At 36.5% G+C, this 25,779-nt stretch overlaps 1 protein-coding gene across 2 annotated transcripts in view; it reads right to left on the bottom strand.

The window, feature by feature from the left end:
• The window catches only part of RAF1 (Raf-1 proto-oncogene, serine/threonine kinase), a 37,591-nt gene that overhangs the window by 7,799 nt on the left and 4,013 nt on the right, over positions 1–25,779 (bottom strand). The window contains exons 2-14 of one of the 2 annotated variants that reach the window (XM_009696646.1): positions 18,992–19,207; positions 17,982–18,094; positions 16,815–16,917; positions 13,893–14,050; positions 12,830–12,928; positions 11,211–11,364; positions 9,622–9,681; positions 7,743–7,770; positions 7,522–7,649; positions 6,386–6,503; positions 2,372–2,456; positions 1,207–1,383; positions 144–190 (exon numbers count right to left, since the gene is read on the bottom strand). In XM_009696646.1, the coding sequence (XP_009694948.1) occupies positions 144–190; positions 1,207–1,383; positions 2,372–2,456; positions 6,386–6,503; positions 7,522–7,649; positions 7,743–7,770; positions 9,622–9,681; positions 11,211–11,364; positions 12,830–12,928; positions 13,893–14,050; positions 16,815–16,917; positions 17,982–18,094; positions 18,992–19,198 (1,477 nt within the window). In that variant the 5' untranslated portion in view covers positions 19,199–19,207. The remainder of the gene's footprint in view (positions 1–143; positions 191–1,206; positions 1,384–2,371; positions 2,457–6,385; positions 6,504–7,521; positions 7,650–7,742; positions 7,771–9,621; positions 9,682–11,210; positions 11,365–12,829; positions 12,929–13,892; positions 14,051–16,814; positions 16,918–17,981; positions 18,095–18,991; positions 19,208–25,779) is intronic. The other variant, XM_009696648.1, reaches the window with a different exon arrangement.

The following is a 25,779-nucleotide window of genomic DNA, read 5'->3' as shown; positions in this document are numbered from 1 at the left end:
AGTCCCTTCTTACTCATCAATAGGAATTACTCATTAGTAGTTATATACATTTGAAACAGCTATTTCAACTCCCCAAAAAGCTCCATATTAACAACAAATCACTCTCACAGTAAAGGAAATACGATTAAGTTAGGAAAGGATACTATTGGATTTCATGTCTCTGTGGATGATATTCTTTGCATGTAAATAGCTGTGAAAGAAAAAGCAGAAAAGTGTCATTATGAAGGCTGTTCACATAAACTTAGCCTTTCAATTTACTGGTAGACACTGTGACAGTTTATTACTTACTGAACCATTTCACAGACCTCTTGCTTTACTCAATTTACAGGATGTGTCTACTATAGGAAAAGAGAAACTTAGCAAGCGCTAGCTGACTATTGCCTTATGCACTACAGAAAGCAGAAGCAATGCAGTAAATACATCTCCGGAAGGGAAAATAGCGGCAACATTGTTATCTAACTGTATAATACCCTAGAAAACTGGGTGCTGTCCTCATATGCATGAAATTTGTATGTTATGCTAAGGTTTACTTTTTACAAACTGCTTTAATTTGCAGTCACAATACATGTCCCTAGTTTTCTGGGTGTCTGACTGGAAACCTAGGTGCTGATCTACAAAATGGATGAGCACCGACAGCGTCAGCCAATGTCAGTATCTTCTATGCTACAAACATTATAAGGTGTTCTGAAAGAGTAGTGCGGTGGTCACTATCAATTCAGACATCTGGAGAGCACTTCCAAAAATACATCTGTGGGTGTGAGTCCTGTAGCTGTAGAACAGGAACAGCCATCCCCTCATCTCACAAAAGTACCATGAGTATAAATTGGCGTTTGCCAAACACTGCAATGGTATAGTAAGTACACAGGGGGAAAAAAAAAGTTCATTCTATGTTTAGAATAGGATCTCATCTAGTGCATTACAGAAAGACCTCAAGCTACAAAAGAAGATAAAATACAGAAAAGCTGACTGTTAAGTGACTAGTGGTCTAAACATGAACTAAGGCAAGAATCCATGGGTAAAAAAAATACTAAATGAAAGTAAGAATGCATACAACTGCTGAATTAAGGTTGCACAAAATCTTTACTTGGTATACCATTTTGACCTGTTACTATTTTACCTCAATAACTTCACATATCACGGTTTGGGGAAGAGAAGGGAAACACCATTCCAAGAACAAAAATAGCCAGTATTGTTTATCCTACTCACTCCATTCCCTGTGCTGTCTGCCGAGCAATATCAATGAGCTGGAACATTTGGAACTTGGTCTCTTGAACGTGCAGGTGTTTGTACAGACTGCTTCCTTCACACCACTGCGTCACAATGGCCAGATTATCTTTAGTCATGTAGCCCATAAAGAGCAAAATATTAACATGCCGAGTCTTCCTAATAGAAAGTAGGAGAAAGAGAAATTAGTATCTTCATGAAAAATGTTTTCAAATTCTTTTAAAAATGCATTCCTGGCTGAAGGAACATATTTCAGCTTTTGAGTCCAAAAACATGAGCTTCCTGCAAAATTTTTGCGAGGTGGATGTGTGTGTAAAGTTATTTTTTAAAAGTAACACAAATATAACACAGTTGCCAATTTTTAATTTTTAAACAAAATCAGCCAATTTTCTACTTTTTAGTTAAAATACTTCCTTTTAGTTCCAAGGAAGTTATGTAAAATCCACCTTTAAGAAAAAGATGTCATGAAAATTCAAGGGTTTTGACATTAGTAACCAACATTCACGCTTGCAAGTGGTATTAGAAAAAGTTATTGGAATAACAGAAATCACCCTGAAAGCTGTGAAAAAGTGACAACTTTAGATCGAAGACTGAATCTCAATAGGAAACTAAAGTGTCGTTACAAACTGTGAAGGAATTAACAGATGAGAAGATAGTTCTTATGTACTCTAAGTGGTTCAGTTTCAGGATTAACATTACAGGTAGTTAACTGGACACTACAAAAACAGTATTTGAAAGCAGAAGATAGTTATGTGGATCAGCGTATACATTTAAAAAATAAAAAAGCAATTATGCTGTAATTTTAAAAGGTACCATTCAAGTGGCAGAATTTATTAATCCTCACCTTTTACTGCATGCAAAATGTGACCTGAACAATTACAGACATTAGTATTATTTATCTGAAAAGATGACTTTCAGAAACAGTGAAGAATCACTGAAATACTCTGAATTATGATTGCTGTCTCACAGCTCCACAACAATACTCAGAAGTATCACTATACACTCTGTTTTTCATTCTTCTTCTCTGGAGATCTGCTTTTTGTGTCTATCAAACATAGGATATTGGGCAAAATGGTTTAAAGGAGGGGTAGCAGTCAAATACAGTGCCTTTGAATAACAGAATTTAGCAATGAAACTACCAACTCACCTTAATACAGCCACTTCATTTCTGAAAGCCTGGAACTGTTCTGGGGTTGGATCTACAACCTTTAGTATCTTCACTGCTACATCCCCTGAAAATACATTTACCATAAAAGTTACTAAAAACGCAGCTTTTTTTTTCCCCCCAAAAAAAACCATCAATGTACAGTATACTTAAAATTCCTAATTTGTGCACAGTACACCTCTACTAATTTGTACATACGTCAAGATCTTCCTGCAGACATATAAACTTCCATATTATCAAGCAATTAATTTACCTGAATTTCAGTCTAATGGAAAAAGTTGTTAATTGTTCACATACTTCCCTTCTATTTTTTAACAACTACAGCTGGCTAGAACTACACCTGCTTTTTGTAGGATATGAAGCTACCAAAATCTCAAATATTTGTTGAAAAGGAAGGTATTCTAGTGCAGGTGCGTTCTCAGCACATTACTTCAAGCACAGTCACATCAGAGTCTCTCAGTTTCCAAACAGTATCTAAAGTTTCATCACTTTCCCTTTTCTATCCAGCTTTAGCATGCATACATATACACCTTGGAATTTTTATATAATTTAAGTTTACATATGAAAGTTTTTTTATATACAGAAAAAAATATATATATACACACACATATCTTTTTTTAATATAAACTTTATTTTAAAAAAAAACTTTCTAGATTTAAATACTGCTAAATTTCAGGAATGGGAGGGACAAATCTATCCCGGAATAGCAGAAAAATCATGAATAATGTAACTGATTTTAGTATTTCAATAACAAATGTGGGGACAAAGGAAAGCAGAATATCTTACTGTTCTTTAAGCTGATAAATTATAAAATTTTACTTAAAAGCTTCATTTGAATTGCTTTCAGTGTCAGTGCTTGCTTTAAATTTCAGTATCTGTTAAAGGGTAATACAGAGAGGAATGTATGATGATCCAGTGCTATCTGTTTAGAGACTGTTTAAGTTGTAAAAACCTTTACAGTGTACATCCAGAAAACAGTAGAACTGAACTGATTCAAAAAACGTACAATAGTGAAGCCGACTGTTCTAACAAAAGTGCTAACAGCAAGACCCACCAATTCCTCAGGGAAAGAAGTAAGTATCACATTCATTTTAACTACTGATGGACAGCGTTTTAGAATTCAAGAGGGGGAAAAACTTGCCTTGACACTGTCATAGGAAAATAAAAGCAGCTTAGGAAAACTGAAACTTCAATCTTAGTCCATGTGCAGTAAAAACATTTGAGAGGTGCTATACTCCAACATAGGCTTATCCCATAGTTTAAAGGCTGCTGCCACTTAGTATTACAGAATCATCATCTACATTAAAAAAAAAAATCCCTACAGTAACAGATTTCTCTGCTACCACAATCACTAATTTTCTTCTTCTTAATATGGTTTCTTTTCAAAGATATACATGAAAAATACATTAGCATGTCTCTAGAACATAATGATCAACTGAATATATTAGGAATACTAATTGATCAATTAAAAAAACCCAATGTTCCAACAAAGTGTGAGAAGGATATGCAAACTGGTACTTGAAAGTTTCAGAGTACCCTGCGTGAACTGCAGTATCTTCCACTGTAGTTACCAGTTGCTTAATTTGCTGTATAATTTGAAGTCACAAAGATGTCCAACTCATTATTATACATTTATATCTTTTTCTTTAACTTCAGTAAATGCAATATACTTCCTATTTCATCCTCTAGCATCTTCATAAAGAGAACCATCTTGCATTTGCAGTATGCATAATGTTTTATAACTTTCAGATCTCCCTGCTTACAGACCAGAACAGGAGAATACAACTGGTAGAAAGACTACACTTTCATACAACTACGAAAATCACAGGCTTTGAAGTAGCCAGTTCCTACTGCAACTCTTCTTGACGTACAATGCAAGACCAACAGACGGTCTACCAATACTTGAAGTATATTGCTATGAGCTATGCCCAGACAAGGCAAGGATGTAGCATCCACTGATTACAGGCAAATACTTTCAGATTATTTTCAATATATTCTCCATTATGATCCTTGCCCCACAGATGAAGAGATGTTTTTAACCTTACAGTGTTTTTACTGAATCAGGTGCCACACTTTTTTTAGGCTTGATGGCATCTCCCAAGCAGTTTTCTCTACAGAAGCAAATACACAACAGCACTTGTTTTGTTTAGCAGCAATCTGAAGACAAATCAGCTTCCGCCACCCCCCAACCACCAAAACCCTAGAACTGATTACCAGGGTCAAAGGGGAAATGTGAGTGTTTATGATAGGTAGTCTTCCAACCCATTTAAACTGCCTTGGTTCTCTTTCCGCCTTTTAAATTTAGAAGCATGCTACAGGACACTACAGGATCCAAATGGGGTCTGTAACAGAAGTGGTGCAAATACGAAAATTAGTACTTAACCATCAGAACAATCTGGAAAAATATGGAAGTGCAAGATACCTGTTCAACAAGACATGCACTCCTCAGAGCATGACTGTGCTTAACACTTCATTTTTATTTTGGAAGACTAAGTCAGGGAACGTTAGTGGAAACCTAATACAGCTTGCATATAGTTGTACACAATCTTCCACAGGTGCTCTCCGAAGGTTCATTGAGAACAGCCCTTCATAGTTGGGCATGTTAGGAAATCCAACACCTCTAATTTAATCTAGAATTTCTACTGAAGTTTGCAGCAATCTGCACACTTCAATTAATTTAATTCAGCTTCACCAAGACATTTTTATTGCTGCATTTGTACTATTAGAATAGGTTACTACAAAAAAAGTCAGCAGTTTCACTAATTTGCACAGTGAACTAGTTTCTTCAATTCTGAACAGAAAAGACTTGCAAGAAATATAAACCTTAAAATCTTTTAAGCCCACACCGCAAATGACTTTGGGGGGGGGGTGGAATCAGTAATTTAATTTTGACTTTCCTGAAAATCAGGAAAACTATAAACAGTTACCACAAATAAAATATTGAATCTTATTGATATCAAGTTAGGAGACAGCTATACAGCCATCTTGTGCACATAATTGAGGGTTCTTTCTAAATATGTAGCTCCATGCATTTCCTGTTTAACACACCAAAGCTCTTGACATATGAAGAGTTGCAAATGCTTTTTAAAATAAATATTAACAAGAAATTATCATTTATTACCTTGTTTAGTGAAATCTTACTTAACCTATTTTTCCTCTTGATTTCCGTGTTCCTTTTCACTTATATAATGAAAATCAGTTTAACTGTTCATGAATACTACTTTTAGCATAAGACTAGTCCTTCCATTGATGTTGACAATATTTGGGCTTTAAGACATGCAAGTATTTATTCTTTAAAAACAGAGGGTGGAAGATAAGTTTCCAGATTTTTTTTGTCAGCTCATTTATTAAACTATTTATTTATTTATTAAACAATAATGCTATTTAAATTAGGGCCTGGAGGGGTTTGTGTGTGTTTCTTTTTAAAACACAAGCCCTGAATTCAGAAACCAATTCTGTAGTTCCGCAGTGTGCCTCTTTTCAAAGTATTCCAGCTAACTTTATATCATAAACTCTCACATCAACCATCTTTTCCTTAGAAAAATTCCATAGTAAAAGCAATTTATGCCTATATCCCTTCCTGACACCTTGAATATAAGTAGGCTAATTAAACCACAGAGTTATTAAAAAAAAACCCAAATGTAAATACAATTTAACATCAGGCTGTGAAATTTCCCAACTAATTCTGCTAATTCAATCCCGCTAATGGAGACTGAAATCTTTTCAGAAAACAGGCTGTTGTAGAACATGGTAATAAAGAAAACAATGTTGGCTCCAATATCGTAACATGTAGATGGCAGTTGTGAGGTTCAGATTTTGATGTCTATTCTTTGCCTTAATTTCACCACTGCTAACATTAGGAAATTAGTATTTCTCACTTAGTACCTTTGGGGTAGATAAGCACACAGCACCATTAAAACAATTTTACCTTTTTCTGGATTGCTGTCCTACCACATAAACATTTTGAGAAGGCGGTAATACTTGTCAGGAACTTACCATGCCATTTGCCTTTGTAAACTGTTCCAAAAGAACCTGACCCTATTCTGGTAGAAAGCATGACTTCACTTGCTTCTATTTCCCAATAGTAACTGGAATCTCTCTGTCCACGAGGCCTCTGGAACAAAAATTGACATGGCTTTTACTCTAAGTATTTAATCAAATATATTATATGTACACACCAAGAATAAAGTAACTTCCTTCATACAAGATTAAGATGTACTGAAATCTTGAGGGTTTTGTCCTGCAGTCTGGACTTTTGTTTTTCTCCTCCATTTCTGGACTGCTTGGATGACTTGAACTGCTTAAGAAGCTATCATTAAGTTCTGCACTAGAAACTTAAACCTTGATCTTAGATCTTAAGAGGAACAAATATTTTATAATCAACTATTTAAAGACATCTGAAATACTTACGAAACTTACTTTTTCAAAATAACAATACTAAAATTCAGGAACTCATTTACATATTTAAAAGGAATAAACCAAAAAGATGAAAGCAGAATTCTCCAATATCTAAGCGATTAACAACTATGAGTCCCACTAAGCAACTGTACTTTAATTTTTAAATCTTTTAACCCTTCAAAAGATTAAAAACATTATTCATTATTATTCTAACTTTTCTTTCTCCCCCCTCACCCGTAAGTTTAAATCAAGCGTTTGAGGGAAAATTTGCATTTTGTTAAATCTATTTTTCTCTGAAACATTTTGACTAACTTTAACTTTACCATGAAAATGAAAGCATTATCAACCTCCACTTTCTATGGAAGCTATGCCAATACAGTTCAAATAGCGATAATAAGGCTAACTTTAAACATATCAAAAAAGAATAAAAAAGCCGCAGCCCCTAAAGATTTAGCAAGGTAATCCTTGAATCTGTACTGAAAAATAATTTCACAATACTGTCTGAAATTAATTTTCAATCCAGAACGCTTTGTTCTGGGTATTTATAGCACAAATATATTTCCCAAGTTAGTTAAAATTATATCATTATTATATACACACAGTGCAGAGCAATCCAAGATTACCATCAGCTTTTACTGCCTTCTAAGTACAGAAATTTATCCCAACACACCACTACTCCCAGCCTAGTTTAACGTACTAAAAATAAAATAAAAATAAAATACTACCATACTTACAATTTTGTTTTTTTCTTGTGTATTAGATCCAGGGGCTCTCTCTCTTTGGGCTGGGACTGGGGTTTTGAGTTGAGACCAGCCAGTTGGGCTCATATTGTTCGGACTTCCAGACAGGGCAGAGGGTGAGGCTTCAAATATAAAAACAGAAGAAAACCAATTTATGAACTAGAAAATAAACACAAAATAATATTATAAATTACTTTATTTTTTTGAAACCATACCTGATTCACTATGGCTTCGAATTGCATCCTAAAACAGAGGAGATAGATAATAAAGTTAAATATATGACAGCGTACAAAGGAACAAGCAGGAACAGTGTTGAAATCATTCCCGACAGTTTTGGTCAAGCATGATATGGTTATTGACCAATGCCCTCCAAAAGATGACAGCTTGGTTATTTTCTAGTTACAGAATCCTATATGCTAAAAAACATGCAAATTGTGAATTCTTACAAAACATTAGAAATATTCACAGCATATTAAAAGGTATTACTACCAAAAAAAAGAAAGAGGAAAGGAAAGGAGAAAAAAAAAAAAAAAAAGACACAGAACAAGAAGAAACACCAGAAATACTGTCAGCATTCCCACCACTAGATTTTTGTACATGCTTGTATTTCAGATCTGAACATAGCTCCTGTGATGGTCCTGTATCTCTAGGGGACAAGTTCTCAGAAAGGTTCTGGGTTACAAGTAGGAAAACTTTAAAAAGTCCCTAAAATATCCCAAGTCAATATACATTTTGGAATACCTCTACCATACTATTTCAACCCAAAAAAGGCTACATCTAGTGCCCTAACACAAAAACATCTCATTTTCAAAATGTTTTCCCACAGATTAAAGTTTGATGATATTTGAAAAGCATGTTCTTACACAGTTCACTAGTTGGTACAGTGCCACAACTCTCACCTCATGCCACAGGCACTTTACAACACAATTCTACAGCCATGCACAAGATAAACTAAGCTCTGACAAACATGACTTTACAACTTTTCTCACCTGCTATGTATTATCCCAAAGTACATACAGGAAAGGTAAAATATCCAGGTACTGTATAAGTACAAAGCAAGAACATGCACTACAAAAATGTTAAATACTGTCAAAGTTAATAAATGTCAATTCAAACTTTCTAACTAATTAGTAGAATAATAAATGTAAGATTCCACAGGACGACAGAACAAGCCTACATTCCACCATACAGTTTTCAAATTAACTCAGATTATCCTTAGTAAAGATTCATTTATGAAATAAATCATTTTAGCTAGTTAGTTGCATTCTCCCAGGCTTGACTCTATATACAGTATTCTTGCAGAGTACCTCTACTCTGCGCCTGAGTGGATTAAAATCTGCATAAACTACCAATGAAGAACTCTCGCAGGTTACTACTTTTGTCCATTCTGAAGACAATAAAAATCTTAAGAACCCAAATTAATAACAAGTGATGGGTTTTGTACCTCAGCCTGAGAATGTAACTGCTTTCAAGTAAGCTGGCAAAGTATAACTAAATAATTTTAAATTGTTCTCATACTTATGTATACGTAATTCTTATTTAAGAAGAACGTATTTTTGAAGTTCAATCCTGATGTGAATATTTTCTTTTTTTGTTTATGAATCCTACAGCTAATGAACTAAAACCAGTGTTCTTTAGAGTTGTTCTTACAACAAAGCTAATACCATACAGTGCTGTAGTCTGTCAACCTTACTTCGATGTGAAATAAAAATAGTACATCATGTTCTTAATCTAAGAGTTTTGTATAGTTATATTCAACAAAATAATTTCCAGAGGAAAAAAGCCACACAATAGATGTTTGAGAAGCTTTTGCTTTAAAAACTGTGTGACCAAATGCATCTCTAATCCAAGCCTATTCAAATTCACACCAAAATTTCACAGTAGTATGGATCCATCCAGCTAAACTAAAAATGAAGCTCTTCTATCAATTTCCCTCTTCCAATTAATGTCCTCAATATTTAAGTATAAACATGCTATAAAGATTTTCATCAAATAACTCCAGATTAAACATTTCATGTGGACATTGCCATAGCTTACAAGTTATAGCAATCCTGTTAATCACAAGAAAACAAAAGGCACCAAGAAAATACCTACTCTTCCCCTCAAACAAAATCGTCTGCACCAGGAACTGGGAGAAGCATTCAGGCTGTTATTCTAGGCCAACACGGTAAAAGATAAAAGAAAAGAACAGAGGAAGTATAAAAAAAAAATTAAGAAAATTAAAGGTTAGGATAAATGTAAGAAAAAGTAACCTAATTTATTTGATATATGACAATTAAGTGCACTACTTTTAAGTAAGTATTCCTGTTCAAACCCAAAAGTTCACTAGCATCCATCCTTTGGTAAACCACTTTATTAAGGTGGCCTTTCTCATGTCATACTAGAAGGTCTCCAATACCTTTTTTTTAAAAACTTTTTTTTTTAAGCCCTTTGGAAAAGCAGCTATTGCCTTTAAGACCTGACAGCTATTTTTATTCAGTCCCTATGATATTATGAAGAGTCAGAACAGAAAGCATTTCTGTCTTTACTGCTATGCATAAAGGATAAAGAAAGCAAAGTCTCCTCAAATGCTTATCACACCACAAAGTTCGATAATTCATATCCTCTTTCTTGAGTGCTTCATTATTTTTCACACCATAAAAGATGGTCACCCAGGCTTCTGAAGCAGTAAGAAAAGGCAGTAAGACTAAGAAAACCAAAGAGAAAAGGAGGCTACCTTCCCCATAAAACTCAACTGACAAAGCTTCTAACCAAAAAAGCTTCATGGGGCTTTCTTCAGTTCCAAAGGTCCAAAGAACTTCTCTAGCACACTCCAGAGAGTCATCACATTTCATAGAACCCTACAAACTACCCACTGAAAATGCAAGTAAACTCAGCAGTCAAAAGCTTTTGCTTGACCTAAAGAGTTTTTAAACTATTCCAGAGCAAAAAAACAACAAACAGTGCTCTGAAGTCCTGCAGTTCAGCACTTACTTTCTGCAAGCCTTTCCTGCACACCCACTCCCTTATTTTGTTATGGTTATCACAAAACAAAACTAAACAAAAAACCAAACCATTTTAGCCCTGACTTGAAAGAGCTGTTTCTCACTACTGCCAGTCTAAGGTAAGAAAAAAAAAAGAAGAAAAAGGTGCTTGAAAGCAAGCAACAGCTGAAATATTCTCACATACAGATGGCTTCAGCACACAAACCCAAAATCGCTGTCACTTTCATACAGGTGTAACACAAAACAGATAGCCAGTAAGCTTTGACTTGAGTATTCCAATTCCAAGAACTAGATCCAGACTTACAGTACCTGTAGTCTGATTTAAAATAAACACCAGTCCTCAACAAATCCAGATTTTTAAGTTTGAAAGAATATTTTTAGACATGGCTAATAAACATTTCTTCAGCAAAACTGAGCTTATTTTCTCCTCAGATCTGTGAAATTTGAATGTTAAGCTCCCCCACATCTTTACAGACACTAAAAATCTACCTAGAACTTCAGCGAAGTTGATAAAGACTGCAAGAATGAACTATTAACTTCCTATGCAAATGTGTCAGCTATACTCTTCATCACTCAGCCAACTAAGGCAAACAGTAAGCAAATGACAGACAGAAAAGAAGAAAAACTAATCACTGACTATTAGATGGGCAGTCACAATTTTAGTTTAACTTTATGCTATTTCCTCCCTACCAATATTACCTCAATTATCCGGCTGTCTACAGGCATTGTAGTGCTAACCATATGGACATTTGGTGTGGATGTAGATCGCTGTCTTTGGGAGAGAGAGCCCTCAGAGGAAGGATTTGATGTGTTGAATGTGAAGGCATGAGGCGTAGAATACCTGTGCTGGGAACTGAGAAGGAAAGAGAGAGAAAGGGAAAGTTGTGATTATGTTTTCCCCTCTAGCAATTGAAAAATACTGTTCAATGTAACCTGTTCAAAAGCAATATGCACAGAATTCCAAACAGAAAAAGTTGGGAGTTACACACTAACTAAACCATTCGGTCAGCTGAATCATTCCCAGTTTAACTTTGGAAATAAATTAAAAAACTCGAAGATCTTGTTAGCTCACATACTTATCTAGTGCATTTAACATAAGTGTTTCTGCCATTATAAATTTTGCCACAGTTCACCTCAATGCCCATCAGATCACATTTAACATACTGATAAAATTCTGGCTCTGCTGGATTAATTCAGGTCTGTGAAATGTAAACAAGCTGCTCATTTCAAGTATGTTAAATGCATAGCTTAAGAGCTACTTTTACTGCTAAGCCCTGAATTTGTAAAGGTTTGCAAGACTGTTCAATGGTTCGCACAGAACAGCCAGCAAGGAAGTCATGAAACCCAATACCAGTTAAAAGGAGGCCAACAGTAAAATCCAGTTCAACAAAGAGTTATAAATCACAGTGAAGGTCACTCAACCCTTATTTATCCCAAATTACATAAGTATCTTAACTGAAATCAGCCAGCCTTCACAAAAAGCTTAAAAAAAACCACCAAGTTAATGAGTCATTGTTCAACAGTACTGGAAATAGTGTAAGATGGCAAAGAGAACGTAAGATAAATTCCTGATGTAGTTCCCACTAAAATAAAGAAATAAATAGATAGAACCATTTGCAAGTCAGCTACGTGCTCTGTGCCTCATTCCTGAATAGGCCAAGATTTTTCAAAGGGATGTAGAAAAAAACAAAAGATGGCCTGCCCTCTTCAGCCTCTAGAATTTCAAGGAAAAGAATACAGGCACAAATTAGGATCAGAAGACAGGCCATTTGAAAGGAAAGCAATTTTTATTCTAGCATTTAAAACTACAGCAACATTCTCTTTAGGCCTCAGAATTTTCTTTAAGAGGTGCATATTTTCAGTTTCTGCTGTTCTCTCTTTAAACTCTGGTCTGTCATCATAACATTAGACCATTATTTTAGTTTATGTATGCGAGTCATGCAACACGAGTCACAAACCCTTACATGTATACTACCTGATCAGATAAAATAAAATTAATTCACAAAAATACCAAAGGGAGCCTTGAATTTTCTAAGGCAGGAAAACAAAGGTCTCCAGAAAACCTTTAACACCCTCCCTTAAAAATCTTAAGACTAAAAATTAAAAATAAAAAATCCCAAATCAACGTTTTGCTTGAATCTAAGAATAAGAAAGGACACTACCTATTATCTATGATGAAGTGGTGTTGCCTTCTTGCACATTTATCCCAGCCTTCTATAAGATTGTTCTATTTTTGAGGAGTTGGGGGTGTTTTGGTTTTTTTTGTTTTTAAACAACTGTATTTCCCAAAACAGAAATGACAGGAAATACTAGCTTACCTAACAGGTATCCGGGAGACAGACTCCCGCATCCGTCTCATTGTCAAGGGAGGTAGTGCAGGGACACCACTGTCACTGATATTTGAATTTGGGAACAATCTGAAATATCAACAAAAACAATTACAATTTCAACTGCTACACTACCTCCTGTACAATGCTCTTTAAAGCTGAAAGTTTAAAGGGCTGTTTCTTTCCAGCATAATTAACTTCATGAACACATTCCTATCTCTACGTAATATTTTTCCTCTGTGTATGGTATGACTAAAAACTATGTCTTCAGACTCCCAAAGAAAATTTCCATATGTTCTTTCTAAACTTACAATACAAATCTTTTTGCATCAGACTTCAGATTTTCCTGAAAGGTTATTCAACACCTGATTTTTTAAGTTCTGTTAAAGTCAGGTAACACCAACTGGCAGAAGTTATCCTACACTATAATGACTACTCAGTACAAGAAAATGCGTAACTGTATGTCCAAGTTTAGTGATAGTATTTTTTTATAACTAAGACACATAAAATCAGTTATAGGTTTTAACACTTTAGCAGAAAAGGACTTCTAACATAATGATTTTCAACTTTTTCTAATCAATATTAGGAAAGTATTATCCTTCATCATTTTTCTCACCATTCCATGCATTTTCAACAGGTTGTCAAAAGTTGTGGTAGTTCTGAACACTCATGCTTCCAACAGCTAAAAAACAACTGAATCATGACCTTTTTTCCTTCTAACCAAAGTGTTATGCAAGAAGAATCACTATTACTCTGTTGAAACAGAGGGCATTATAGCAACTGCCTGGTCGTTCAAGATCTTTGTTTGTTGTCCCACAATATTAAAATTTACAGCAAGAACAAAATGCATTTAATGTAAACGGCCTTCTTCACCTGGGAATAGACAATCATTGCTGGCTGTTTTATGAAATCAATACATAAATTCTGTATATTGATGAAAGTGACTACACTTCCCAACCATCTAAATTTATCTCTACGATAAGAGATTAAAAAAATCCCAATGCTTGTCTGTCACAGCGAATTACTGTTGCTATTAAAAAAGAACAGTCCTTACAAGAGTTGTCTGATATTGCTCCAGTCGACACACATGGTTGGAACTTTAGTGCTGCAGTGTTCGTGGAATTTATAACCACATGTCTGACACCGAAACCCATTTAGCAGGAACTTCTGGCAGATGTCACAGAAAGCAAGCTTTAGAAATGTCTTCCGAGCCTAGAAAATACATTAAATGATTAATCCAAGCTACCAGTTTCTCTTCATTAGCCAAGATGAACATCTTCAGAGCCTGACATAAGTAAATACCATGTTAAAATGTTATCAGTGCACCCTAAAGTGCTACTGAACTTAAAATCACACTGGAAACCTGGAAAGCTTAGAAACATTTAGGGCTTTGTTTATCTGATTATTTAAAAAAAAAACCAACCAACCAACACAAAATACAAACAAACAAAAAAAAAGAATAATGTTCTGTCAAATTCAAAAGCACTATTTTGTGCTCAGTAAGGTGACAGAGTTGGGTGGGCCAAGAATTGGGTTTTTTGTTTGTTTTTAGTACCACCAAGGAGGTGAAGGAGAATCAGATTGTAAGAACCACCTCTTTTTTTTTTATTAGTCAAAATGCCTGTTGTGTGTTTATGACTAACTAATAACCCCCTTGCATAAAAAATAAATTCCTTAGTAAATAAAATAGTTTAAATATATTCTACTTCTTTAAATGGCATCTAAAATTTTTTTAAAGTTTCTGAAATATGAAGAAAGATTAAAATGAACCAAAGGGTTTCTTCCTCCAGAGCATACTGTGAAGAAAAGCTCAAAGTTTTAGCTTCTTCCAGATCTGGAAAAATATTCGTTTTCTGGTGACCAACTGCAGATGATTTTATTTGTAGTGTTCTAAAAACGTAAAGTAGAAGCAAAGCTACTTTCAGTTTTGTAAATTAATCCTAACCTTTCTAATGGATGTAAAGGATAATCCTTTAGTTTTGCCACTTGACACAATACATTTCTGGGACAAAACAAGAAAAAGCTAGAATATAGTAACAGAGTTCCTTCCCAGGGAGAATAAAATAATGCAAGGTAAAACTGTTAGAGTTAGGCATTACCTCTTTGTAACAAAAAAAAAATCAAAACAAAACAAAAGTTGCTCCATTTATTTGCTCTATACTGAGCAAATAATCCACTTCTGAGAAGGAACTACAAATCTAATGTCTTTCATTCCCCTAAAAAACACTTTGTCAAATTACAAGGCAGCATTTGCTTACAAAATGATGTCATGACGTGGCAGAATTAACATTCAGTACAATTGCCAACAACCCAATAAAGCTCTCGAACTTATCCAGCCTTTTTTGACTGATGAGCCATAGACTGAAAATGCAAGTTATCTCCTAATTCTGGACTTTAAAGACATGATATCTTAATATGACAGTTACAGAAATATATATTTAAATAAAATAATATAAAATAAAAATGGCAATCATCAAACCTTTGAAGAATATGCATAATGTGAGCTTTTAAAGTCTCTTGACACCTAGAAATCACTAAATGTAAATAGAATTCTGGTATTTCATTGCAAATTGATGTTTAGCCAATCTAATTTGTGGGGAGGAGGAGTGAAGGAATCAAATCATCACTTCTGAAATCCCCCCCTGTGTTTAGAAAGCCAAAAGGTATCTAACAGGTTTATAAAAGGCAGGTCCTGCTTGACTACTCTGATCTCCTTCTATGACAAGGTGACCCACTTAGTGGATGAGGGAAAGGTGGTGGACGTTGTCTACCTAGACTATAGTAAAGCCTTTGACACAATTTCCCACAGCATTCTCCTGGAGAAACTGGCTGCTCATGGCTTGGATGGCCATACTCTTTGCTGGATAAAAAACTGTCTGGATGGCTGGGCCCAAGGACTGCTGGTGAATGGACTGAAATCCAGTTGGCAGCTGGTCACAAGTGGTGTTCCCCAGGGCTCAGTATTGGGGCCAGTTTTATTTAATATCTTTATCAATGGTCTGGACAAATAGATCAAGTGCACCCTCAGTGAGTTGGCAGATGACACCAAGTTGGGCAGGAGTGTTGATCTGCTGGAGGGTAGCACGGCTCTGCAGAGGGATGTGGAGAGGCTGGATTGATGGGTCGAGGCCAACTGTATAAGGTTCAACAAGGCTCAGGGCTGGGTCCTGCACGTGGGTCACAACAACCCCATGTAACGCTACAGGCTTGGGGATGAGTGGCTGGAAAGCTGCAAGGGCCTGGGGGTGTTGGTCGACAACCAGCTGAATATGAGCCAGCAGTGTGCCCAGGTGGCCAAGAAGGCCAATGGAATCCTGGCTTGTATCAGCAATAGTGTGGCCAGCGGGACCAGGGCAATGATCGTCCCCCTGTACTCGGCACTGGTGAGGTTGCACCTCAAGTACTGTGTTCAGTTTTGGGCCCCTCACGACAAGAAAGACATTGAGGTGCTGGAGCGTGTCCAAAGAAGAGCAATGAAGCTGGTGAAGGGTCGGGAGAACAAGTCCTGTGAGGAGCAGCTGAGGGAGCTGGGGTTGTTTAGCCTGGACAAAAGGTGGCTCAGGGTAGACCTTATCACTCCCTACAACTACCTGAAAGGAGGCTGTAGCAAGGTGGGGGTCAGTCTCTTCTCCCAAGTAACAAGACAAGAAGAAATGACCTCAAGTTGTGCCAGGGGAGGATTAGACTCAATATTAGGAAAAGTTTCTTCACCAAAAGGGTTGCCAAGCACTAGAACAGGTTGCCCAGGGAAGTGGTTGAGTCACCACCCCTGGAGGCATTTAAAAGGTGTGTAGATGTGGTGCTTAGGGACATGGCTTAGTGACCGACTTGGTAGTGTTAGGTTAGCAGCTGGACTCGATCTTAAGGGTCTTTTCCAGCCTAAACAATTCTATGATTCTAATGCCTAAAGACATTATTTGAATATGTGGTTCAATTAATAGAATTTACATCAAAATACAGAAGAGGAATAGCTTACAAAATTGTGTGTAGTGAGTGGAACATGATCAAGAAAGTCCACTTGCAGTTCCTCTCCAATCAAGGAGGCAGCATCTGTATTCCAATCCAAACGCACTTTTTTTCTGAAAGAAAGAGAAAATGAGGACAACAAAATTACTTAGGAGGTAAGAAGTCCAGTGCAATCAATGATCTATGTTTTGTGAATTTTCTAGAGTAAACTGAAAACGAACACAGAAAAGTGTGGCTAACCTCTAATAGTGAGCTATATTTCAGTGTCTTTCACTTAAAAAATTAGAAACAACTTTGAAAACATAGCGATTGACCTCTTTTTCTCTTTATTTTTTAAAGTGTAAGTCATTTAGATATATAGATTATTTGAAATAAGACACCTAGAAGCTGTAATGGAGTCCCAGAAACCCTTATAAACAAAACATAAGAAATTATGAATGGCAGACTTAGTGACATGAAAGCCATATTACGTTCTTCAGCACTAAAGTTACAGGTGACACCAGAATGGACTCAGTTACATAGAGATGTAAACCCACAAATGACTACCTCATGATTGAGGCTTAAAAGAGCATTAAGCCCAAGCCTTACGAGGTGTGAAGTTAAATGTATTAACTCCATGAGATACCTTCACTCCCTCAGCTTGTAAAAGAATCATTTGGTATTTAATAGCAGCATCCCCGGTCCTACAAAAAATAAGGAATATCTGAAGTGAGACTTAAATCCAAACATTGAAAAGTTGTAGAGGAACGTAGAGCCTGAAAACTGAGCACACAGAGGAGACGTTCATTTAAGTTGGCTAAGAATCACTAGCACTGAAGTTTACCAACTACAAATGCAGAGGAGAAATGCACCTCAAATATGAAGGCATATCACATCCTTTCAGCTAGAATACAACCAAAGCCTCTGTAAGGCGCTACAAGCACTTGATGTAATCCTCAATTTTCAGCATTTTTAATATTTAGCTTTAAAAAAAAAATAAAATTTTTAATATCCAGGAAGCTGAATGAGTTGCCCTAGAGGAGGGTAAAGAAATCAACATGGAAGTGTTCACAACCAAATTGTGCTTTTAAAAGAAAGTAGCAAAAGAAAAGATGAAAGCATTATTGCTGCTATTCTAAAACCAAGATTTTTAGATTCTCTAGTTGAAAGTTTCACATATAACATTCCAGGCTCTTACCCTTTTGGTTCAGCAAGAAGTCGAAAAACTGCACAGCATTCTGGCTGCAGACCTCTTACTTTAAGTGCCTTCATAAGACAGTCATGTAAGGTCATCCCATTTCGCACATTTACCTGTGACCAAAGGAAAAAAAAATTAGTCAGTGACTGCAGAATCCGTTTAAGCTTTTGAGGGAGGGGAAATCATTTTCTTCTCCTTTTCTTTAGGAGTTCCAGTAAAACTGCACAGCTGATCACTTTTGAAGTTAATAAATAGATAAATAAAAACTACTTGTATGATGTAACAACTGACTGCTGTGCCTTCTGATCTAACTTGCCACACGTTAAGCCAACCTCTCAGGCAGGCACATCTTCTGCCATATACATAACTATTGTGTATTTATGCAAAGGAATTTCTGAGGTTATTTTATAACTTTTCAATTTCTTACAATTACTAAGTTTCTGAAAAACAGGATTTTATACAGCACTCATACAAGTAGGTAGCCTATAAAAGTAATAGAAATGCAGGCAAACGGAGCAAAAGTATAGAAAAAGATTTAATTCAGATTCCAGGGAACTTTGCCTAAGACTATTATTAGTACACTCAGCTCCAAGAAATCTAATAGAAGTGTTTCCTCAAGAAGTTTCACTTCAGCTTTAACTACCACACTTCACTCTGGGCATCCAAGTGAAGAAAATGGTGACAGAAATTTCTACATGTTTTACTTCATACAGGCATCATTGTTTAGGTCAGCCAACTATGGTCTTTTAATGTTAAATATGTAAGTTAAATATGTAAGTATCTTGCCCATGTATATTGGAAAAACACAGCACTTAGGTAGAGAAACACAGGTCCTCAAAATACAGATACACTGCTTTCAAAATATGTCCTCTAGAACTAACAAACTGATGACAACACACTTAATCACAACAATACATGTAAATTTTGGCATTTTTCTTGCCAGATACATGTCATAGTGTTAGCAATGGGAACAGTATGACATTTTTTACATAAAGGTAATGTAGACTTACCACTGTGCGCTGCTTGTTGGGCAAGAAAACACGAATAGTATTACTAGTTTTGGAAGTATCTGATATTTTGCCATCATCAGATGCTCGGCGTTGATAACCAAACTGCTGGACGATAGTAGGTGAAATACAGTTTGGGCCATCAAAGACAGAATCCTTGAGTCCAAAACCATTACTGATAGTCTTCCAAGCTCCCTGAATGTGCTCCATTGATGCGGTCTAAGAAACAAAAATTGAGGAAGTCAGGGAAAATTACAATATCCTTCGCTATAAAGTGGTACTCTCTCTTCCTGAGACACCATCCTCACAGCCTCTTCTGAAAGCATCTGAAAACTGCATTGCTTTGTCCCTTGTGACATGATCAACCTACACATACATGGTACACTTCACCCACATCTGCAAAATTAGCCTGAGTCTTGAAAGCATTCAACTTTCTGCACATACACAGATCATCAGTAATATATGCATAATTCCTCTCACTGCATCTCTGGTGTCTCAGGAGCAGTTTACCATCATGTTAATTTAGATAATCAATGCCTGAGGGGTCTTCAGAAAGCTGGTTAGATGCTAGCTGCAGGTCAAAAGAACAGTCCTGTAAGCCAGATATGGCATGCAAGCATTAGCACAGACTGTACTGTTAAGAAAGTTTTGCCCAACAGGAATCATAATAAAAAGCATTCATTGAAGAAATTCTATTTTTATCAGTGATTTTGGGACTCTGATTTGGGGTCGGTTTTTTGTTTGAGAGTTTGGGGGGGGACACACAAGGTGTTGGCTGTTGGTTTGTTCTGGAATTTGTTTGTTTGTTTTGGAGTTTTTGTGGTTTTTTTTTTTAAAGGGTAGCAAGTTTAATACTGTTAGTATACAATGAAATATATAACATTTTAATAGTATCACAACTTACATAGTATAAAATAGCAAAAGAAAAAAAAAATCTAAAACCTCACACATGCTATGCTCAGTTACATTTCAACACAAACCCCTTCCAGTGCAGGGACATGAACAACCCCCTGCATAGTTCCAAATCAGCACACAGGACTATTTTTGCACACTCAAGGACAAAGATAAAGGTATCAGTGTATTTCTTCCCCCAGCTAACACAACTTCAATGCAGCTTGAACTCCAAATTATACTCCAAATGCATCTTATTCAAAACTAAGCAAAAACAAAGTCTGAAATAGTTTTAAACAGCGAAATGTACCCCTTGCTAAATTTCCAAGTAGCCAGATTCATTACCAAGCTTTCAAAAAGAAAAAAAAATAAGAAAGGAACAGTGAATATAAGCATGGTAGTTAATTTCCTCCATAAAAATGCACCGTTTTATAAACATCTGTGAAACTGTGTTCAGAACTACACAGTGCAAGTGCACATCTTTTGCCATGTTAGTAGATTGTTTCCAAATTAATCCTCAGTGGTCGTGCACACTATATTCCTGATCACCTCTATGAAAGGTAAAGAAAGTCATATTAAAGCTGCAAAGTCAAAAAGCAAATCAGTGAGGGAATGTGAAAATAAAGGTCTTCCAAGCAATCCTAATTCCTGTCCCACTATGGTACAGGAAACACACTGAAAGATCTACATCGCTCCCCGAAACCACTAACAACTTAATTCAGTACATAATACCAAACACTCCTTTACTGAACAACTATCAGTATCTATTAAAGTCTCATTTCATATGTGGTCCTGTACCTCCTTTCTTGCAAATTATTTGAACCCTCCAATTCATTTCCTCATGCCCTTTTGTGTAGCACCCACGCCAAAAAAAAAAAAAAAAAAAAAAAAAGAGCTCCTCTTATCCCAAACATTCACATGCTTATGTTAGAGAAAAGAAGATGGTGTTTGTTACAGTTGAAGAGCTAAAGTAATGGAATTCATGGAAAAAAAAGATCTCCACTAGTGTGAATTGTCCATTTTGGGATGCCCAGAAGGATAAACTTTGAATTTCAGAGTGTTTCCACTCACAGCACAACTCTGAAAAGTCTTAGCTAGATTTCTAAATACGTAACATTGCTATAGACCTAAACCCAGACCTGACTAGTAGCTAGAAAGGAAATATGTAACAACAAACTTAAAGAAAAAGGTTTGGTTTATATGAAGCACCTACCATCACACACAAACTCTGCAGCAAGAGAACTGTAGGCCTCTTACACTCTCTGCTACAAACAGATCTTTTGGTCAGTTTGTGAACATTTCTTTTACTGACAACATATACAATGACAACACACATATCCTCTCCTTCCCTCCCGCCAATCATTGTCATTCCTGCATCAGTGTCATCAGTTGTCCAGGTCCAGTTGTTCAAAGGTTCAAAACATTTAAACATCAGTAAGATTTAAAACTTAATAACCAATTGAAATCCTATAGGATTTAGATACTTGGAATTATTTTTTTTTTAAATCTGTGCAACATAAATGACAGTAGACTCACATTTTAGGTAAAAAGGGAACAAGGAATGGGAAAACACAGAGACATTCTGAAAAAAGGAGGGAGAAGGGGAGATAAAATTGAGGAATACAACTGAGTTCAGCATGCACAAGCAACTACAAGTACAACAGTCTCGCAACTCATATGCACTGCCCTACTGTCAGGAATCAGAAAGGTGAAAAAGAAGTTACCTGCCGTTGCAACAACTGTATTATGCATATAGACAGCTAAAAGAGTAACTAGTTAGATGGTAACAATAAAAACAGAGTGGAGATAAACTGTTCGATAAGAGGGGTAAGATGAAACCCAGACAGCCAGTTCTCTTTCCTTCTCTTAACTTACCCACTATGAGGAACCCTACTTTATTTCATCCTTCTAGGTAATACATGAGTCAAAACAAGAAGAGGAGCTCAACTGGATTTCTTCTACCAAGTAAGCTGAGATAAGGAATAGCAGGGTAACCATCAAAACCTCCTTGTTGTCACTGCTGACATAAGTTGACAACACTCAAATGTTACAGTCTTTATATTTAATATTTTGACATGCTGCCAACATTTCCTGAAAAATACCAGAGAAAACAGGAAATGACAAAAAATTCAAACTTGCACCTTGACAAAAGCAAAGTTTCATACCAAAAAAGGTACTTCCTTGCTCTAACAATGTTCTCTCATCCAAATATGAAAGTCCTACTGCATACTGTAGAACAGACTACTAGAGAAGAGCACAGAAACACGTTTTGAGGTGGTTGTACACACGGTCAGAAAAACATAAAGACAGTAACTGCTATCAGTGGTATCTTTGATTATGCATTTGCATCCTTCTCTTTCCTAGCATCTTTGCTTCAAGCAAGTGCTGGATATTTTCAGGACTCTCTATGTTTGGCATAATCCTCTCTTCCAACAATGTCCTGCTCTCTCTTGCCACCATGCTTCATCAGTGCATTTCTGCCATCTTTTTAGCTGCAGCTGATGATTGTGTCCTTGGCAGCTCGGGTTCATTCACAGATGTTGAGAGTTCTTTTTCTAGAAAATGAAAGTACCTCCTCACCTCAGCTGGCAAATTTAAAACATGCCATCCTTAGCTCTCCTTCCTGCCTAAACTGAAGGTTCTACTCACACACTCCAAGAAGGACCCACCACCGAAGGGAGAAGATGAGGCTTAGCTCAGATCTGGCCTGGAGCGGACAAAAACCTGCAAGTGGCCTGAGGGTGGAGGGGTTGGGGAGAAGAAAGGGAAGTTTAAAAGATATTTGCAGTTTCCTGAGGAGAGACAGGGAACCCGTGATGAAAGGTTGCTAAACTTGCTCTTGGCATCCATGGTACAAGGGCATGCAGTTGGTAAGCCAGAGCTTGTTGAAGAAATACCAGTAATCCACTGTCCTGCTGCTGACTTTTGCAACTATTCAGAGGCAACCCTCATGTGGGATGACAGGAGGCTCCAGGTCCTCAGAAATACCTCTTCACTCAGGCCGAGAGTCTAGTCAAGAACACTTCAATTCTGATACCACATGGGCAGTCACTGGACATGTTCACTTCTCAAACCTAGTCACTGTTCTTATTACAAATTATTGGCATGGAAGAATAGAGACAGTGGTAAAAGCTGGTTCTTATGAAAGAATTACACTTTTCTCCTGCCCTCTAGTGTAAAGGAAGCTAGCTTAAAAAAATTACATGAATATATAGAAAAACATTCACTTTAAACTCAAACAGCTCACCGCATACATAGATATGAGGTAAGAGAATTAGCATGGCAACTACTTGACCAGTTTTGAACTGCCCCCCCCCAAAAAAATAACACAACATAATATTGCACATATACGCACAAAATTTCTAGCTGGTATGTTGAACACAGAACCAAGCCCAACAACAGAAGACAACAGACATACTATTTCACAGGACACAAGTTAGTCTGTCCACCTTCCGGCCACCTTAACAGATAAGACATGTGCACAGCACAGCTTACCTTTCAGTGTCCTGTAACCTCTGCCCTAGCATTGATTTGTTTATTCATTTTAGGTCTTTTGCTCCAACCAGTAATTGATGAAAGCCATTTTTACTGAAACTAAATGCATTTTCTCCAACCCTCCCAAGATCCACAACAGTTCACTCCAGTGAAAAGATGTCCAACACGTTCTAAAGAGAAATTTGATTTAGAATAAAGAAGGAAAGATTTTATAATGATGCCCTCATAAATACATAAACCTTACGTTTGTCTATTCCAGAAAAACTAGCTTTTCTTCCTTCTAAATGCATTACAAGCATGTTTCTGAAACACAAGCATAACTCTAATACCTGGTAATGATTATGCCATGCTCAAATAATTCATTGCCAGTGGGATGTTTTCATGCATCTTTCTAAAATTCTTTAAAATTCTTCCTCCTGCAACTCTTCACTTTCATGAAAATGACTTCAAACAGCCTGTCTGCAACTGAAAAACTGCTACAGCAGCACTCAAAGAATATTTAAGATATTAAAGTATATCAGTTTCCTTTTAGATCCAGTACTGCTAGGTAACTGATACAGATTGATTTCATATGAAACATTCAGCCTGAGCAGAAAAAAAAGAAAAAAATATCATACTATTCCTCCACCTCCCACAGCTATACTGCACACTGTGACCAAGATTGCACTTTTCATTAGTACTTTTTGCATAGATTATAGACTTAGTCATCAGTCATTTAACAAGCATTAAAACCAAATGCACAAAATAGGTATGCAACGTGCACATCTTAAAGTAGCAAATTCCTGGAGGTCATTCACTCATATCCACTCAGATCATACACTCATATCATTCATTCATATCCAAAAGATACTCTAAGCAACTTTTAACTTTTTCAGTGACTAGCAAAAAGGGTTTAGTCTGAACTGTTAAAAGTTTCAATCTGTGTCCCTAAGGAATGCTGAAACTGGTAATAAAGAAGGCTGAAAGTTCACAGCATAGAAAGTTAAACTCCTCTCAGTATAAAGTTAGGTGCCTTTCTCTTTCCTTTATTTCTGAAACAAACATCAAGAGCTTTTGAAGAAAATGTAAATACAGTTCCCTCTCCCAATACACACACGTGCTGCCATTTTTATCCACATGAACAATTAATAGCCACACTTATGTTTAATGAAATACATATACAAAGGCAAAACACCACAGAACATAAACCAGAATCCATTTCAAAATGAACACTTTCATTAGAAAACATATGCTTTAAAAGTTGCTTGTAAGAAAAGTTTTAATCTCTGACACAAAAAGATCAATAATATATTTAACTGTGGTCTTTTCTCAGTTCCCCTCCAATACAGTAATTCTCAATTGATTTAATATTGCATGGGTGACTAGCTGTCGGGGTCGGGGGGAGGAGGGGAGAAACAGCAAGTATCTATTGTGATACATAGCAGTATTTTTTCAAAGTAGCTTTTCATAGCAGTACAAGATAAATATGGACCCATTCCTATATTAATAAATAAAGCTGTGATCCATGTAAACATAAATGCAGGGAATGAGTTAGGATCAGTCTAACAACCCAAGCAGATCTCTCATCATCTACAAGGTTGGCATTTTTCCTTCGAATGTCCCTCATTTTAAGAGATGGATGCCAAAAAGCAAGCTCCTCCATAATAGAACCAACAAAAAAAAAAAATTTAAAAATTAACAGGAGTAAATGTTATTGTTCCGGGGGGTGGGGGGTGTGTGTGGAATCTACAAACAAAAAACCCCAACCAATACTGAAAGATTACACTTATAAATTCTGCCTCAGTTGATCTGATCTTGGAAGTATCTTTTCTCATCTTTTTCTCTATTTCTCTGAACCGTTCATTTCTTAGTCACTACCTTCAGCCATTATGCTCCTAACATAACTTTGAAGTATTTAAGGAAAAAAGTAACATTGGTTTTCCAACAATTGAGCTCTACGGTAAGGAGGGCACAAGCAATACAACTCTCAGTCTAACACACTTTCAGATTGATTAATCCTTTGTAAGATTAACACCTTTTTGTATTTAAGAGTAACTTTCAGAGTAAAACTTTGGTTAGTAAGCATAAACCAAGTCATGCTACTTGGCTGTAGTAGGCTGTACTTTAGGCTCCGGTTAGTAGGTATTCGTCACCAAAACTATACAGTCAGACCAGTTATCCTCAGGGCAGCCAGTCCTCCGAGCTGGATGACAGGCTGGGGAACAGAATAATCCCCCCGTTACCCAGGAGGAAGCAGTTAAGAGATCTGCTGCTCCACCTAGACGTGGACAAGTCTATGGGGCCAGATAGGATTCACTCGAGGATACTGAAGGAGCTGGTGGATGGGCTTGCCAAGCCATGCTCCACCCTTTACTAGCAGCCCTGGCTAACTGGGGAGGTCCCACACGACTGGAGGCTAGGCAATG

The sequence above is a fragment of the Cariama cristata genome, unplaced genomic scaffold, assembly GCF_000690535.1.
Source record: "Cariama cristata isolate BGI_N322 unplaced genomic scaffold, ASM69053v1 scaffold25043, whole genome shotgun sequence".
Lineage (NCBI taxonomy): Eukaryota > Metazoa > Chordata > Aves > Cariamiformes > Cariamidae > Cariama > Cariama cristata.
This window is presented reverse-complemented; position numbering and strand designations above follow the sequence as displayed.